We start from the raw sequence: 16,940 nt of genomic DNA, 5'->3' as shown, positions 1-16,940 counted from the left end.
TTTCAACGCAATAAATTTTTCACAACAACCAAGGAAAATTATTATCTACAAAATATTTTTTTACAAATTTTCTACCTTCTGATTCTGATTGCTTTTATTTTGATTTCATTGTATTTTTACTAAAAACTTGAAATTTTATTACTAGATGCGCCACTACTGGTACGGTATAAATAACTTTTTATTAAGCAATCCAGAGAAAATATTATTTGGAAAGCATTTACATAAATTTTCACAGCAATGGAAAACACCAATAAAAAATCGAGGAATCTATGTCATGGAACATGGAAATGTTTTGTACCCTTTTAATGTGATAATATGCGAAGTGATAATGTTCTTTAAACATTTGTCATGAATGCCTGCAATTCTTTGCACGGAATTATCTCAGGAATTTTTTCTTAGACCTTTGAAACAAAAATTTTCTTTTATTGCCGAAATCAGCGCTTATCAAAGTAATGCAAATTTAGTTGTTAGCGGTTAGCGTTAGCTTCCACTAAATTGTTGGTTGATTTAGCGGTTAGCGGTTATCGAAGCTAACGTTTTGATTTAGCGGATTAGCTGTTAGCGAAGCTAAAATTTCGGTTAGCGGTGCCCACCCCTATCTGATTAGAGTAAAATGTAGCCTAGGAAATTGTCAGTCGCTTGGTGTCATTAACCCATTGTTTTAAATTTTGCGGCTTGGTTCGGTCTGACTTAACACCGAACAATTTATTCAGTCAAAAAAAAGCGGCTTTGCCGCTTTTATTTTATAAAGGGTATCTCGATGCGAGGACTAGGGAAAACTAACTAGAGGACGGTAAACCTAGGAAAACGAATAGACCTAGACAGATGTGATTTCTGCGGGGGGGCTGCCCCCCCGCAGTGGCCGGCGCTTCCGACGGCGGGTCACCGGCGAACACTCGCCGTTGCCTGCGGCCGGCTCGCCCTGAATCATCTAGGAAACGTTAAATATATGGATTATGGCAAACGTACATTATGGCTCCCGTCGGAAGTGCCGGCCACTGCGGGGGGACAGCCCCTCGCAGAAATCACATCTGTCTAAGTCTATTCGCAAAGCCGCTTTTTTAATCTGAATCAGTTAGGCCTCTTGCGACTTGGTCGCGCTGGTCCTTTAAGCTTTGAACTGGTCGAAGTGTAGTTCTGGGTCTCCAAACCAAAAATATGAATTATGGCAAACCTACATTATGGCTTCCGTCCATTATGGCAAACATACATTATGGCATTCGTCTGTATGGCTTCCGTCTATTATGGCAAACATACATTATGGCAATCGTCTATATGGCCTTCGTACGTATGGCAACCGTCCGTATGGCTATCGTATTTATGGCTCTCGTCCGGTCACCGTCAATAAAGTCAAGATTTTGCACAGTAATAGACTAGCAAAGAATATGTAAAAAATAACCAAACAGTGAATATGCATCACATTCTTTATATTTTGTCAAGTTTTTGTGAGACGCTCGGGGTTCCTAAATTGACGCATGAATTTTGCAACCTGCCTTATTTGACGCGAAATGTTCCTTATTTGACGCACTTGGAAAAATTAGTTTAGTTTGACAAAACCGACGATGTATTTGTATTTTAGATAACTGCGCATTATTTTAAATAGTTACACAAGGTGTTATAGTTACACAAGGTTTTCGTTATTTATGCGGATATATTTTACCCCAGTTTTTGCGAAAAGTTCGGGAGAATTGGGACAGCCGACATGTTTCAAGTTGCAACCACAACCAGACTGTTCAAAAATCTGCCATCATTTGTGTTTAACAATGAAAATTCTGGAAATGACTTTTCTAAATCAGCTGTACATTGTTTTGAACGACAGCTAGGAAAGTGTCAAGATTCAGAGTGTCGCAGGAAAAACTAAATTAGCCGCTTACCGGAAACTGCAGTAACTGCAGGATTGGATCGGCCAGACGAGCGAAAAAAGTATCCTAATTTAACCTAAACCAATATTTTTGATTGCCCTACCCGTTTGGGGAACTTGATTTTACTCATAAGCAAAACAAGTCATTTACAGTTTATTTGACCTCCTCTCTAACGTTAAAACCATATTTTTGCCTTGAGAAAGTGTTTTCTGTTGCTTCTTCCGACGAACTGTGGCCTCTATAACACCTAATGAGACGGTAAACTGTTGAACCAATATCGTTCTTGGTGACTTACGAGATTTTTAGTGTCGGAATAGATGAATACTTTTTATATCTTACTCTGTAAATAATAAGGAACACTAAGCGCCTAATTTGACGCAAAACATTTTTGTCCAGAAATAAGCTAAAAAGCTTTTAGAGTTCGAATAACGTGTACAATATATTAATAATACTTGAGTTTTAACAGTTTTAGTTGTTAGTTGATAGTTGAGTTAAAGAAACGTTTGTGCTAAGGTAGGAAAAAAATGGCGCATTTGACAAACACCCTTTCTGTTTATTTTTTATTTACAATTATAAATGACCAATCAAAAGCTTTTTATGGCACGAATGTATTTCATAAGTGTAAACAAAGTGTCAAAGGTACGCTTTTGCGAAATATTAATAGTCAAGATAAGTTATTATAGAAAATTTCTGAAAAGTGCGTCAACTTTGGACCTGCGTCAAATTTGGTGCGTCCACGGTAGCTTTCAAACCATTTATATGCTATCCCTGCAATACCAAATCGCTTCAAAGTTTGTAACAATATGGGCCTAGAAATTGTTTCGAAAGCGCGTTTTAGATCCAAAAATACAGCAAGAATAATCTCTTTAGCTTCGATTTTTTCTTTCCATTTTGCTAGTACCAGATTTAATGCAGTTTCACAAGAGTGTCCCTCTCGATAGCCTGATTGCTCTGTAATCAGCAAATGATTACACTTTAAGTAATTTATTAGCTGGCCTTTAACAACAAGTTCTACAATTTTCTCTAATGTGTGCAATATGTTAATAGGACGGTACTCTTCGGCTTTATCCGTCCCATTAACTTTGGGAATAGGAATCACAATTTATTCTTTCCAAGCCTTAGGCACGTGCCCTGTTTGCAACGATTCTTTAACAAGGTCCAGCAAGTCGCGTCTAATGACATGAAAGCAATCTTGTATCACTTTTGCGTTGACATTGTCGATACCCGCCGATTTCTCTAAAGAAAAACAAATATCCTTCAACTCTGCAAAAGTAATAGGGCGAAATCCATCAAATCTGATATTATTAGAAATCGGCTGTACTATTTCGTGAGGTTCACTGACCAAGTCAATACTTTGATTGATCAGCTGAACACTATCAACGAAATAACTGTTAAATTTATTGGCTATTACTTGCGAGGATTGTTCTTCTATACCGTTAAAAGTTATGGAGTGCGGGGAGTTATCTTTACATTTTATTAACTGTTTTAGAATTTTCCATAACTCTCTGCTATTGTTTTGATGGTGATCAATCTTCCGTTGTATATAATCACATCGAGCCTTTTTCAAGGCACGTGAATATACGTTACGTGCGGCTGTGTATCTACTCCAATTATCATTATTATTACTTCTAGGAAACTTCTTGTATTCTTTATCTCTTTCCCGTTTCAAACGTGTCAGATCTAAAGAGTACCAGTTGTTCGTATTATGTAGTTCCACATATTTTTCAATAACAAGCTTATTGGTACACTCTTTCTCTTTTTTTTTGTCTCATGATCAGAAATCTTACAATCGGCCTCTGTAATAGAATGCACCATGTCAAAGTTAGAAAACACGTGATCAATTAGCGTTCGACTATGTCTGGAAATTCTAGTAAATTGGCAAACTGTTTGTCTTAAGTTGTAAAAATCTGCTAACTGCTTTAATTGATTCGAATTTTGTCCACTAAGCCAATCAATATTAAAGTCACCAGCTATAATATTTAGTTTATTTAGGTCTATGAAACTATCCCACCAGTTGTCTAAATTTCTAAAAAGCGCTGGTCACTTGAACTAGGGGAATGATATATTATTCCGTAATTTCCCATCGTCATGCCTCTTTCAACTGAAATCCCTAGAAACCAATTATTCTCAACAGATTCGTTTGAACGAATGTTGAATTTAATTGATTCCCTGGCATAAATAGCAACACCACCAGTATGCCTGGAATGCGAAAGGCAAAAAGCAACTGTGTAACCCGGTATACTATATTGGTCAAAGGCATCAGCGTCCACTATATGAGTTTCAGCTAGTGCTACCAGCATTGGACGTTTTATTTCTACATTAGTTTCAGTTTGTTGTTGATGGTGATCTCACGTAGTTTTCGGTCGACCGTTCCGCTCCGACATTTGGTTTGAGTGCTTCAGAGCTGGCTGTCTCGTTTTAGACCTTTAATCAAAATGTTAAGCTGAAATTATTATAACAAATAAAGTTGCAAAGTTTGGAAGGCGTTTCTTTCCCAGAAGACAAACACGACTAACTAACGAACATAATTTAATAAATAGATTCCGAATTAATCTAAACCGCAGAGAGCTTCTTTATCGCTGAAATTCTCTTTCAAATGGCGCTACTGCTAGCATTATCACTTTCATCGTCTAGTACGTTTTCACGCTCGGTCTTCTGCTCTTCCTCTTCATCCTCATCGTCATCATCATCATCATCATCATCGTCGTCATCACCCTCATTGTCATCAATCACCTCCATATCGTCCCGATACTTCGGAATATACAAATTCGCACATGTGTGCTCCCAGATATTTTTCGGATACCGTTTCAAACTGTACCACCGATCCTCGGCAACGTCGTAGCACTCGACGCTGGCCGCGGTATGACGGAAAATATCATCGGAACCAAAGCCCCCGATTATGTAGATTTTCTCCTGAACTGCCACAATCCCGGCGTGATACTTGGGAGTAGGAATCTGCGTCACCTGGTGCCAAGCGGGGGATTTGCTGAACAAATCATAGCAGTCAATGCTGTCCGCCAGGACACGCTGTCCGTTCACTTCGTACCAACCGCCACACACGTACAGCTTCCGGTTGATGGTGAACATCACGTGATCCGCCCGGGGATGCAACATGTTAGCCAGCTTTTCCCACTTTTCGTTGAAACTGTAGTAGCTCCAGAGTGATCCCAGTACTCCACTGTAAAGGTCCAACCCACCTGATATGTAGAGCGTAGCACCGAATGCCGCCCCAGCATGTTGAGTTCTGTACTCCGGTAGGGATTCAATGTAAATCCACTTATCGGCTATTGGGTCGTACTGTTCACAGGTCGATACGGACCGATCGCCATCGTCATCCATTTCACTGTTACCACCAACGGCGATCAAACTATGGCCAACAACATTGAGCGAAAAGCGACAACGATCCTGCTGAAGGGGGGCTATCGTTTCCCACTTATTCTTGATCGGACAGTAACGAAACCCGAACGGATGGATGTACTCTTCCAGCGAAATGTCGTAGCAACCACCTATCACGTACAGATGGTTGTTCAGAACCACCACTCCGAAGTTGCTCTGCTTAATGTGGGGAATCGTTGTGAGGTAGCGCCATTTTCCGTTCAGTTTAACCTCTTTCCGTTTGCTGCTGGTGGCTGCCGGCGAGGTGGACGGGGCAAGTTTGCTTCCGCGATCGCTTGTCGCGCTAGAGCTCGGCTCCCCAAGGGAACGATTTCGGATTAGTTTAGTTTTTCCAACCGCCGACGGCGGTTGATTGGTGCCGGTGGCACCTCCAGGAAAGCAGTACGTAATTTCATTGGTAATCCCCGACAGATCGAAGCCTCCGATTTTTATGATCGCCAGCTCCAACCCTCGGTAGTTCTGGATTTTATTCAGAGGAGAAATTTTGTACTTGATGCACTGCTGCTCCCCAATCTTCATGATGAAGTCATACAGTTCGTATCTTAAATCGAAAGCGAAACAATTCATTGTGTTGGGTTAAAAGCAAAAGCAAAAAATTACCTATCAATCCATCGAAACTGAAACTCCTCCGAGCAAAGCAGGTTGTAAAGTTCCTGCAGCGAAATGTCCATAAAGCGTATATGATTACGAATCAGCTGCCGATAGTTGGCGTAGGTTGCTGCTGCACCACCCATTGCAGTCGGATCGCACGGTTCATCACAGTTTACCTGAATCCAGCGCAGTAAAATTCCCAGCACCTCGATCTCCGTACAGGTCACCGGGTAATCCCCCGCCAAAATCAGCTCGATTTGACGCTCGCTCAGTCGGAAAAATTCCGGCGATTTGGAAATCACATTCAGATGGTGACAAATAAAACGGTACACCTTGTGATTCAACCGCTTTAGGGAGTACATTTCCGAAATGATGAGAACATCGATGTAGTTGTCCAGATCGAGCTGCTGGTCGAGATAGTTGAGGCATGCCTCGACGACCGACTCCAGCTGGATGTAGCTGGCGGCCGATAGGACCTCCTGGATGTTGGCAAGATTCAGCGTCAGTTTGGCAGTATAGATGTAGTCCAGCAGCAGTTCGATCCCCAGCGGGGACACATTCGATAGGCTGATTTCACTGAGCCGGGACTCTCGCGTGTGGCTCGAAAACATCGCCCGGAAGTACTCGCTGCATGCCGATAGGACGGCACGGTGGGCCTGCGTGTGTGTGTGAGTGCGTGTTTTTTAGGGAGGACGAAAAAGGTTTCGTTTAAGGGTTCGAGAGGAAATGCGGTTGATGAATGAGAACAACAAACAATAAGAAAGCTGCTTTATTAGTCATTTTTGTCATGCGAGTAATATTAATAATCTGTTTCTAATACTTTATGGTTACAATAAGTCTTCCTAGCTAGCCTAGCTTTCAGATATATGCTCAAGTTTAAAATTACCCGTTTAAATTTCTTTTTTCCCAACTATAAACTAAACTAGAACACCCCTCAATTTGTAGGTTTGGGCGTACGAAATATTGCCCCATTTCTTATTCAGAATTCAGTTGTCAAAATGGCATTGAAGCAAAAGTTTAACACGGAGCACAATTGAAATCTAAATTATTTCCACACCAAGGACGTCAAGATGGCAAAATCGATTACGGCAGACATTAAAGCATTCGAAAATCACTTGACGACTGCTACAAAAGCTGGGTAATGAGGAAACCAAGAAGAACCGTGGCTTGCTTTTTCTGACGTAATCCCAACCTTTTCATTGGACTACCTACGAATGGCCGAAACAATGAACAACATAACCAACCCCCCCTGCAGGTCGCCATTTTTCTGTGACTAAATCATAAATCGTTAAAAACACTGAGGTAAAAATCATTCCATGGAATATAGTGGTCAGTACTTTTGAACTATGATTATGAGAAAAAATATCAACTAAATGAATCTGTAGAATGAACAGAAAATAGGGGTGTTGCAAGTTACCCAGTAAACAGGCTTACTTACAACACTTTTCTGATTTTGCATTTCTTATGATTTTAAAATTGATTTCAAACCACGAATGACTATTTTTAGATATTTTAAGTGTATTTGTAGTAAACGTCGAAGAACTCCAAATTGCCATTTCAAGGCACGTGGGATTTTTCACAATTTTAATTTTTCTGGAGATAGCAGTAAACAAAATAACATCGTTAAAGATGCAAATTTACTTTGTACATACTGTCTGTTACGATAATTATCTAGTTTACAAGTGCTGCAAGCCGCGCCATATTGGAAGTAACAACTAGAATTCATCGTTTATTCTCAAAGTTCAAAATATAAACAAAGCTCAAAGTTGCTATTTGTTAGCTTGTATGACGAACTAATTGTGTACAGGAACCAAACGATATAAAATAATTTCATGTCAATGAACTGACGCAACTTTGCACATCCATTTTTCCTACTCTGAAAGTAAAATGACTTTCCAATCGTATAAAAACTAGCAAAACAATGACATAATGGATTAAACTTAACTAAACAATAGGTAAACGACCCTTCTTTAAAACGGCATTGGCTACAAATGGTTATGTTAACAAACAAATGCGTTAGAGCTGTCAAAAGCGCGATGCGCAGAAGTGTTGCAAGTAACCCCGGTGTTGCAAGTATCCCCGGATGCCGGTATGTAATTTTATATGTCAGAACCATCCATGAACACAAAGATTTGTTTGTTTTTATCTACCGCCGATCGAACTGTTTTGTTTCGGCTAATTTTCAGATCAGCATTACAGTATTATTCGGTCAGACAAAATTTCGTTTTTCATCCATAAAATGTCTTCATTAGATAAGCTCCACAGTTCATTTTTCCACAAAGATATTTAAAAAAAATTTAAAATTTAAAAAATACAGATTGTACTCAGCGATTTCCGTCACCCAGTACCGGAAACCGAGCCGTCCCCCAATACCGAACAGCAAAATGTTTTACTTGGTTGAGTCAAATTCTTGATGATTCTTGAAAATCTTGATCAAGATTTTGCAAAAAAAAAGGAATGAGAAGAAAGAAAACAATTGTTATCCTGAACCGGTTATCTTAAATATGAGAAAATAAGGAAACCTATTGATGATCAATTTCTCATAGAAAACAGAAGAGCATCGATGTAGAGCATAAAAAACTGTTGATTTTTATTCAAGGCAATCTTTAGTCAACAAGTATGCAAGCAATAAGAGATTTTAAACATTTTGACATATTTTATTCAGAAATATAAGTCCTTAATTGGTTAATTTTATGAATTCTGTTAAGTGTCTGGTATTGGGAGACACAATTTTTAAGTAATGATTTTTGTTGATTTCTCATTTGGCTTCTAAAATGGTTCATTAGTGATTCAATTACGTGTATCCTATTTTTATTGGAAAATAGTTTTCTATATTACTCTTCTAGTGAAAAAAACTGAAGTTATGCAAAGTGTTGATTTTATATATGTTAAAATTGTTAAGTGTCCGGTACTGGCTGACTTGCCGCTAATAATGCCTCACAAGTCTCCATAAGATTTTAGAATATTATGTTTTCCGCTCGGTGAACGACTAGTGAAGGTGCCATTTGCTAGTTTGGTGTCGATCTAACTTGTGAGTAAACTAAGTAAGTATCGACCAGCCGAACTAACGCACTTCGGTCAATTGGACGCAGTTAATCGAACCAAGAGGATAGTGGAGCGGGGTTCGGGTTCAAATCACAATCCCGTAGAAATCACGAATGAATTGAGCTGAAGTCAAACTGAAGTGGCGAGATGAAAAAAACTTGAAAGGCGCCCTGAAGATTTTGATTGAAAAAATGCAGCTATTGAAAAAAAACTTCTCAGGCGGGTATTTCCCGGTTTATTTGTGAAATTCCCGGTTTTTTCCGGTTTTCTCGATTTTTCCGACTGAGTGGCCACCCTGCAATAAGAATGCGTAAAAAAGCTAAGGCACCACTCTCTTTAGACCTACAAAAAGCTAAAATGTTCTTAACTCTCTCCTCACATCCGTCTCTCACTCCTATTCCTATCACATCCGTATCTCCCTCCTCTCAACAGCGTCTTTCTCGCTCTCTTTAACTTTTACTCTCTTTCTCTCTCTCTCTCTCCTTGGCGATTCCCCCCGCCGTGGTCTTCTGCGAATTGGGGAGCCTGCCTAGCACGTGGCGGGGTTTGGACAGTGGGCTCTGTTAAATCTATTAAATTAAATACCACCCACAATGTTCGAAAGCAGCTCCGTCAAAGTGATCCACTGCCAGTCCTCCAGAGTTGAAGGAGCTTGACGAAAAAGTGGTTGACGGACCAGGCGGACCCAAAAGGGAGAGATGCTTTTCGAGCTGCAAAAGGATCCATCGGTTAGGCGTTGGGAAATTAAGCGAGCGTGGAAGGGAACTGCGCTGAAGGCACAGTGCGAACTAGGCGACGTACCGATGCATGGTAATCCGGCTGAGGAAGGCATATGGCGGGATACTGACGGCAGCAATTCGCCTTTCAGCGATAGCAGTGCCCAAACTACTAAAGGAGGGCAAAAAAATTGTTGGGTGGTCAGTGTGCGTTTTAAAAAGCCATCCCTCGTGCGTTCCAAGCAAATGGAACGTAGTGCTTCAAGTGCTGGGGCTTTGGACATCAAGCACGAAGCTGTGAAGGTCCGCATAGGTCTAGATCGTGCCGGAAATGTGCTCATGAATGGCCATTTCGCAAGCGACTCTGCAAAGCCTCCAAGGTGCATGCTTTGCAAAAAAGAAGAGCAAAATAACCACACGACGAGAGGCTTCCAGTGCCCAGCATATCAAAACGCGAAGGCGGGCCAGCAGTGATGGAAGAGACCCAGATCAGTCTCAATCATTACGACACAGCACAACAACTGTTGTGGTAGTCGACAACGGAATCTTCATGTGACGTCGCAATAATTGCAGAGCCGTACCGAGTTCCATCCGTTAACGGTAACTGGGCAGTCGATAAAGCAGCAACGACTGCGATATATGTACTGGGGAAGTTCCCCGTCGAGAAGATAGATTCGAGTAAGTACGAAGGTTTCGTGATTGTCAAAATCAACAGGATCTGTGTGTAACTGTTGGGGCTAGCAAATGTGCTATTCTGCTCCCTGAATAAGGAATCCCTCTCTGAAACGGCGAGCTTAGCTCGCACCAACGCAAGTGGTTGCAGGCTCAGATGTAACATTCCTGACGTGGTTGCAGGCTCAGATGTAACATTCCAGCGCTGATCCAGCACTGCACATGGTACCCCATAAAGGGCCGTGTCAACCCCAGCATAGCCTCCCTCCTCGCATAGACAACCATGGGGCACAGAAGCACAAAAGCGACTGCGAACAACGTGTGGAGACGATCTGGAGAGATGGAGCATGGAGACCACAAACATAAAAACAAGTAGGAGGAAAAGGAGAGGAAGACCCGTTCGTTTGAAGTGTGAAATCACAGCGTTCGCCAACTCAGACCGAGGCTGCTATGGCAAATATCCAAGAAAGCGGGCATCCCCAAGGCGGACAGCCTGTACTGAACACCTTTACAAAAGCATCCCGCAGGCCATGCAACAAGGACTGCCGTACTTTAGATCGAAGCTGGAGAAGGTCAAGAAAGCAGCTGAATACCTCTACTCTGCTCTGGCGATAAGATGAAAATCTGTCATCCACGCCGTCGATAAAGAACAGCAGAATCTGCGAACGAGAGCAGAAGCGGCTGAAAAAACGCTAATGCAGCGTCGCAATGACGCACAGTGGGACCATTCTGGAAAAAGGCGGTCAAAAGTCTTTTCTCGCTTTTCCTGACGTTTTCGAGGTTAGGTGTCTTAAAAGAAATTTCATAAAAAAGTATACTGCATCTAATGACATTTTCATATAATTAGATATTAAGGGGATAACAAATTTGAAAAAGTTAATTTTTTATAGGAACTAGATAGCATGGTCATGTGTTCGGCAAAGTTGTAGAACTTTGAATTTTATTAAACTTTGCTGAAGATACTAGGTATCTGCATCATGTGGATTGCGAGATATAACTGACTTTCTGTCGTGACTCCCTTAAAATCAGTTTTTTAAACTTTTTGTACACAAAACCTCATCTAACAGGTTTGACATGTTCTACAAACTTTTGGATACTATCAAAATACGTAACTTTCTAGAAGGTGTTAATATCATATGTTGCTTTATTTGCTTTAAAAATTGATTTGAAGCATAAATTTTACCGTTTTTACAAGTAATTTTTTCCGCAAATAGGCACCTACTGGCAGCTAAAGTTCGCATCGCTTGAACCGCCACAGAATATAGTATAAGTTTGTTATTGCCAAGAATAACCCAAGGTGAGCAATGTAGCAGTTTCCTCGAATGTTGGACGAACTTACCGAGCGGCAAACTGGAGAGTTTGCGAAGGTTACACTCACAGTGACCATCAGGCGATCCGGTACGCTGTGCCACCACAGGGGCTTAGAACCCACGAGCGCAAGTGGAAAACGAAGCAATTAGACAGTGATCTTTTCGCTGATAGCCTGTGATGCAACTATGCATAGAAAACTGGAACGCTGGAACAAACGGCGACCAGCAGCGTACTGGTGGAATGAGGCACTAAGCGACTTTCGAGCTAGATGTCTCAGTGCCAGAAGGCGTGCACAGCGAGCAAGATCTGAGACGGTCAGAGAGGAACGTAGGGAAGTCTAAAGAGTGGCTAGGGCGACGCTGCAACAGGAGTTCAAGCGGTGCAAATCTAACTGTTTCAAGAAACTGTGCCAAGATGCTAATGCCAATCCATGGGGACACGCATACCGTATCACCATGGGAAATTTGAAATCGATGTCCGCTGATATATTACCAAACAAGCTTAAAGCGATTATCGAGGGACTATTTCCTCAGCATGACCCAACAATCTGGCAATAGAATGGCAACACCGTAGAAAGAATAATTACCAGCGAAGAATCTTGGCGTTTCCGGACATGTTTAGGTGGGTAATGCCACTAAAGCCACTTCCCAGACAGATGGAAGGCGCAAAAGCTGGTGTTGCTACCTAAACACGGACCGTCGTAGGAGCTAGGAACTAGAAGCGTCGCAGAACAAATCTATTTGGTGGTCTAGGAAACTAGGAAAACCACCGGATAACCCTGTCCGTATACGCCAAAATGTTTGCGGGAGCCTCTCGGAAAAGTCCTGGAAAGTCATTCTCAGCAGATTGACAAAATACACGGAGAGCGAGCACTTGCACCTTCCGCAAAGATTGGCGAGCAGCGTAATCGAGAAGGTCGAAAGCCCGTTAATGCAGAAGAAGGGGAGATCGATACTGCGCCGTAATAGCCGTAGACATCAAGAAAGCTTTCAGCAGTGGCAGCTGGAAAGCAATCGCCATAGCGCTACACAGAATGAGGATCTTCTGCTAATTGTGCAGAATTCTAAGAAGCCATTTTCAGAATCGAGTGCTGATCTACGACACGTCAGATGGAGTCCATCGGGATCATGGCGAGTGTCTCCCTTGAGATCCCGTTGTTGTTTATTAGGACATGAAAAATCGCAGCGGTTCATGGATAGAAAAACGAACCTGACCGTTAGAATAATTTTAAGATCCAGGAAGTCGTTGATACGTCGAGTCGAGATTAACCTTGAAACCTTCACGTAAAGCAGGCGTCGATTACATTTTGCAATTCAACCAGTCAAAAAATAGAAACCATGGTAAGAAGAATTAAAATCGCAGTAGCCAATGATTTTCGAGGAATAAAAATCAAGCAGTTCTAATACGGTGTTAAATTTTTCATTGCTATTGAAAAGACAGTCGCTAAATTACTACGGCACAGTTGAAGCAGCATTTTTAGGTACTTTTAAACTATCTAACTAATCCATTAACTCATGCAACACTTTTGTTAATCTAGATGGAATCATCGAATGACACAATTCTACATCAAAAGGCCTCAACAAAAACGTGGTGCAGCATGTGAAAAAATTGAAGCAGAAAGCAATAGGTACTCACCCGAAAAATTTTCCCATCGGCACGAAGTGCCACATCGACCAGCGTGCCCTTGATCCGCAGTTCGTTGAGTCCCTTCAGAATGGTTCCGGTATGGCTAAACGACTCGAACACAATACTGTTCAGCTCTTTGCCCTCTTCGGTGGCACAATTAACGCCGCTTCCAGCAGCCGAGATCGAACACCTGCTGGTACTTGGTACGATGGAGCTGGACGCAACAGCAACAGTATCGGCAGTGGCCATCTCGTCTGCGGTTTGCCGTTGTTTTTTCTAATGAAATGGAGCAAAGTTTCTGCCTTCCCAAGTGCAGAAAACAAAACAAGTTCAACTGAACTCAAACCGAGAACTTCCCACGCCGTTCGAAGCAACCAGTAGCTGCCGCGGTGGTGGTCGACATTGTGTAACGCACAGCTTTAAAAATGCGATTTTTGATGTGGGAAACACCGCCTAGCTGCGAAAACAGTAGGTAGGTACAAGTTGATTACTATTTTGATGTTTGCAATCGACTACCACGAACTACTCTAGTAACAAGCTTTCAGCTGGTAACTATTGTTGCTCAATAGATTGTATCTAACACAATTAGCATGACGGTGCCGAACACTAATTTAAGCTTGATGAAGGAAAATTTGTAATCTGAAAAAAAAATTGATTTAGAAAACGTTTTACTTGACAAAACCTTGCAACAAAGCTAGCAGTTTACTTCAACAACGATTAACATTGAAAGCGAAAACGTAGCACAGCACTGAGCTGAGCTTAAGATCACCGATTTCTCTTTGAGCGAACTGCTTGACCTGCTGCTTGCTGCAGTATGCAAAGTGCTTAACCAGCACGGTTTATGTTTCCATGGTAAAAAATTAAACAAACCTTCTACTTACTTCCTGATTCCAACCGTACGCAGCAGCTTTGCGAAGGAAGTGTGATCACCCACGTTCCGGGTAATAATAATTGTTTGCTAATTTCGGCACATTGCTTTGTTCCGCTATTCAAAAACAATCCCAAAACGATGACGAAGGCGAAGGCAAACAGACCAAACTGACGTGTGCTGCTAGCTGCTGCAGCAACCAGTCAATCAAAGTAGGTCAACGACTTCCGAACTGGAATAACTGGATACGGATAGTCTCTCTATTGAGATGAAGGGGATTTTTTAAACTGCCACAAATAGGTGCTATACTGACTTTAAAAATTGAATCAGAACTTTCCCATAAGTTGTAAATCGCTGATTGAACGTTGGATTGAGTTTAGCAAACGTTGTGCGACGGTTTTTACTCAAATTTTTATGATTTTATCTTCATGGCTAACAGGCTATAAGTGCAACGATATACAAAAGACAACAAGACACGGCACAACACAAACACAAATGGAACACATCACAAGGGCGAAGAACAGTAATCTGTTTGATAGTTCGGTTTCGGTTTCGTCGGCTTGGTTCGAGGGGCTGCCAAACCGTATATCACATAATTTTAACGAAATTTTACAGGGTGGGCGTGAAATTGTGCACCACCGAAAACTTTTGACGTATAGGACTACGTTTCTCAGGAAGGTAGCTGGGTAATTGTAAAAGTGTCTCAAATTCCAGTTTTATTGGAATAGAATTGGCCATGTTTCTTACGGCAAGGTTAGGGATATGGGGTGTCATTCCGAAAAATCAAAAAAATGCAAGCGTTACGAATATATGAAAGATTTTAAACGCTAATAAGCTCTGCCAATTATGAATGGATTTTCATGGTTTAGATACGGATCGACTAAGAATAGATGTAGCAATTATGTGATTTCTATGCTAACTTTCTTTTTCAAAAACTTGGTTTCAAGGTCAAATATTCCCATATATATTTTTTTTGTGATCACCTTGCTTCACAAGCAGGGATGACAGTTAAATACAACACCTGTTTACTGTGAATTCGATTATTTTATATTTAGAAAAAAAGTGACAAAGCACGCTCATCCCAACAGGTCGAAGATTCTTTTATGTAATTGTAATTGTAACGTTGCTATTCCGCTGGAGGGAAAGACTGAATCGGTTTCGCTGATAAACATGTGGGAATTTCACATATTTCAACCGAATTAAATCGTGAATTAGTCACAATTTCGCGTCGGAGGCAACATCCCTCAAATGACTGTTAATCTACCCAAGGGTAAGTCGCTACCCAAGTAACAATTTCAAGCTGATCAAACGCTTTTATAACTGATTTTATTCAACCTGTGGCTGATCTATGGTTTAGGTTTAGAAATAAAAACCTTTTTTCAGCTCTTAAACATCTAAATCTGGTGATTTTATCAAGCTTCAAGCTAATTCATAGCTGCTTTCGAATCTGCAATGAAGCTTAATAGAAACTTTTTTGCGCTTTTAAATAGCCAATTTGCGCAATGCTGTCAATTCTATTTATATAACGAGAAATAGTTTTGCAATCTGCTTTTCCAGACGCTTAATCAACGCTTCATCAACCTTTATGCAGCCAAAAAAAATCTGTTTTTAAGTTTAAAAAAATGGAACGCATCATTTTTATTTTGCCGTGAACATTGTCGAACGCGATATTTTTAATTTCGAATAACTTTAATTCGTATAAGTAAGCTAGCTAATTAAAAATGTTTGTCTTTTTCCGGGAATTGTACCCACCATCTTTTGATTGGTTTCAGCTTCTGAAATGCACCGAAAACTAACAAAAATAAGCTGAACGTAAGAATGAACAATAAAGTAGTGTAAAATGCGCAAATGTATGTATTGTATTTAGTTTTGATGACAGCTTTTTTTAATCAAAAAGTTATGCAAAAAACACAAACCGGTTGAATCGGTTTCGGTATCGGTTCTGTTCGACATGGCTGATAGAAATCGAACAGAAATCTGGCGTTAGTGCCCGCTTAGGCACGTCCGGCAGAAATCGAACAAAAATCTGGCAGCGAAAAACTTTTTCTGCCAGACATTCTGCCGGATTTCTGGCCGCCGTCACCCGTGAAAACTAGCAGAAATGCAACAACCGATTCAGGCAGAAATTTCGCCTAACGGTTTTGTCTGCAAGAATTCTGTTCGATTTCTGTCAGCCATGTCGAACAGAACCGATACCGAAACCGATTCAACCGGTTTGTGTTTTTTGCGTAACTTTTTGATTAAGAAAAGCTGTCATCAAAACTAAATACAATACATACATTTGCGCATTTTACACTACTTTATTGTTCATTCTTACGTTCAGCTTATTTTTGTTAGTTATCGGTGCATTTCAGAAGCTGAAACCAGATGAGCGGGACCTTTGGTATGAAAACAAAAAGAATGCACGGAGCACGCACGTTATTGGAATCGACCATTTAAAATGTTTCGTGAGGCTTTAAAAACAGAAACTAAATCCCACCGAAACAGGTTGAATATTATTTTCTTACCTGTAATGCAGAACTGCAACATTAGACAGCATCGTGTGAAGCACGAATCTCCCGTTTTAAAATGTCATTTTTTGTCGAATTTGTTTATTCAATCCGGATTGGAACTGGATGAACTTTTTGTGTTCATTTGCTCCTATCTGACAGATAAAATTCATCCAGTTTCAACCCGGATTGAATAAACAAATTCGACATTTGACATACAGAAAAGCGAGCGAAAAACGAAGAAGACGAACCGGTTCTGAATGTCAAATTTTGCCAGCGCCATATTGATTCTGTTCGATTTCTGCCAGGCATCCGAATTTTTCCTAAGCGGGTGACGAAACCGCAAATTACTTCATAGGTGCTT

General features: G+C 40.9%; 1 protein-coding gene across 1 annotated transcript; it reads right to left on the bottom strand.

The window, feature by feature from the left end:
* Positions 1-4,391: 4,391 nt before the first annotated feature.
* LOC128742131 (kelch-like protein 32) lies at positions 4,392-14,503 on the bottom strand. Its single transcript, XM_053838366.1, has 4 exons — positions 14,101-14,503; positions 13,229-13,858; positions 5,859-6,505; positions 4,392-5,799 (listed from the first exon to the last, which is right to left on the bottom strand). The coding sequence occupies exons 2-4, from the start codon at positions 13,466-13,468 to the stop codon at positions 4,455-4,457; spliced, it is 2,232 nt and encodes a 743-aa protein (XP_053694341.1). The 5' UTR covers positions 13,469-13,858; positions 14,101-14,503; the 3' UTR covers positions 4,392-4,454.
* Positions 14,504-16,940: the final 2,437 nt, after the last annotated feature.

The sequence above is a fragment of the Sabethes cyaneus genome, chromosome 1, assembly GCF_943734655.1.
Source record: "Sabethes cyaneus chromosome 1, idSabCyanKW18_F2, whole genome shotgun sequence".
Taxonomy (NCBI): Eukaryota; Metazoa; Arthropoda; class Insecta; order Diptera; family Culicidae; genus Sabethes; species Sabethes cyaneus.
Note: the sequence above shows the minus strand (reverse complement) of the source record. Positions and strands in the feature narration are given on the sequence as shown.

Excerpts from the sequence above, each read along its gene's own strand:
- LOC128742131 (XM_053838366.1), bottom strand. The coding sequence starts at position 13,468 with ATGGCCACTGCCGATACTGTTGCTGTTGCGTCCAGCTCCATCGTACCA. Across the intron at positions 6,506-13,228 it reads CCGATGGGAAAATTTTTCGG|GCCCACCGTGCCGTCCTATC; the intron begins GTGAGTACCTAT and ends ACACACACGCAG. Across the intron at positions 5,800-5,858 it reads CAGTTTCGATGGATTGATAG|ATACGAACTGTATGACTTCA; the intron begins GTAATTTTTTGC and ends TTTCGATTTAAG.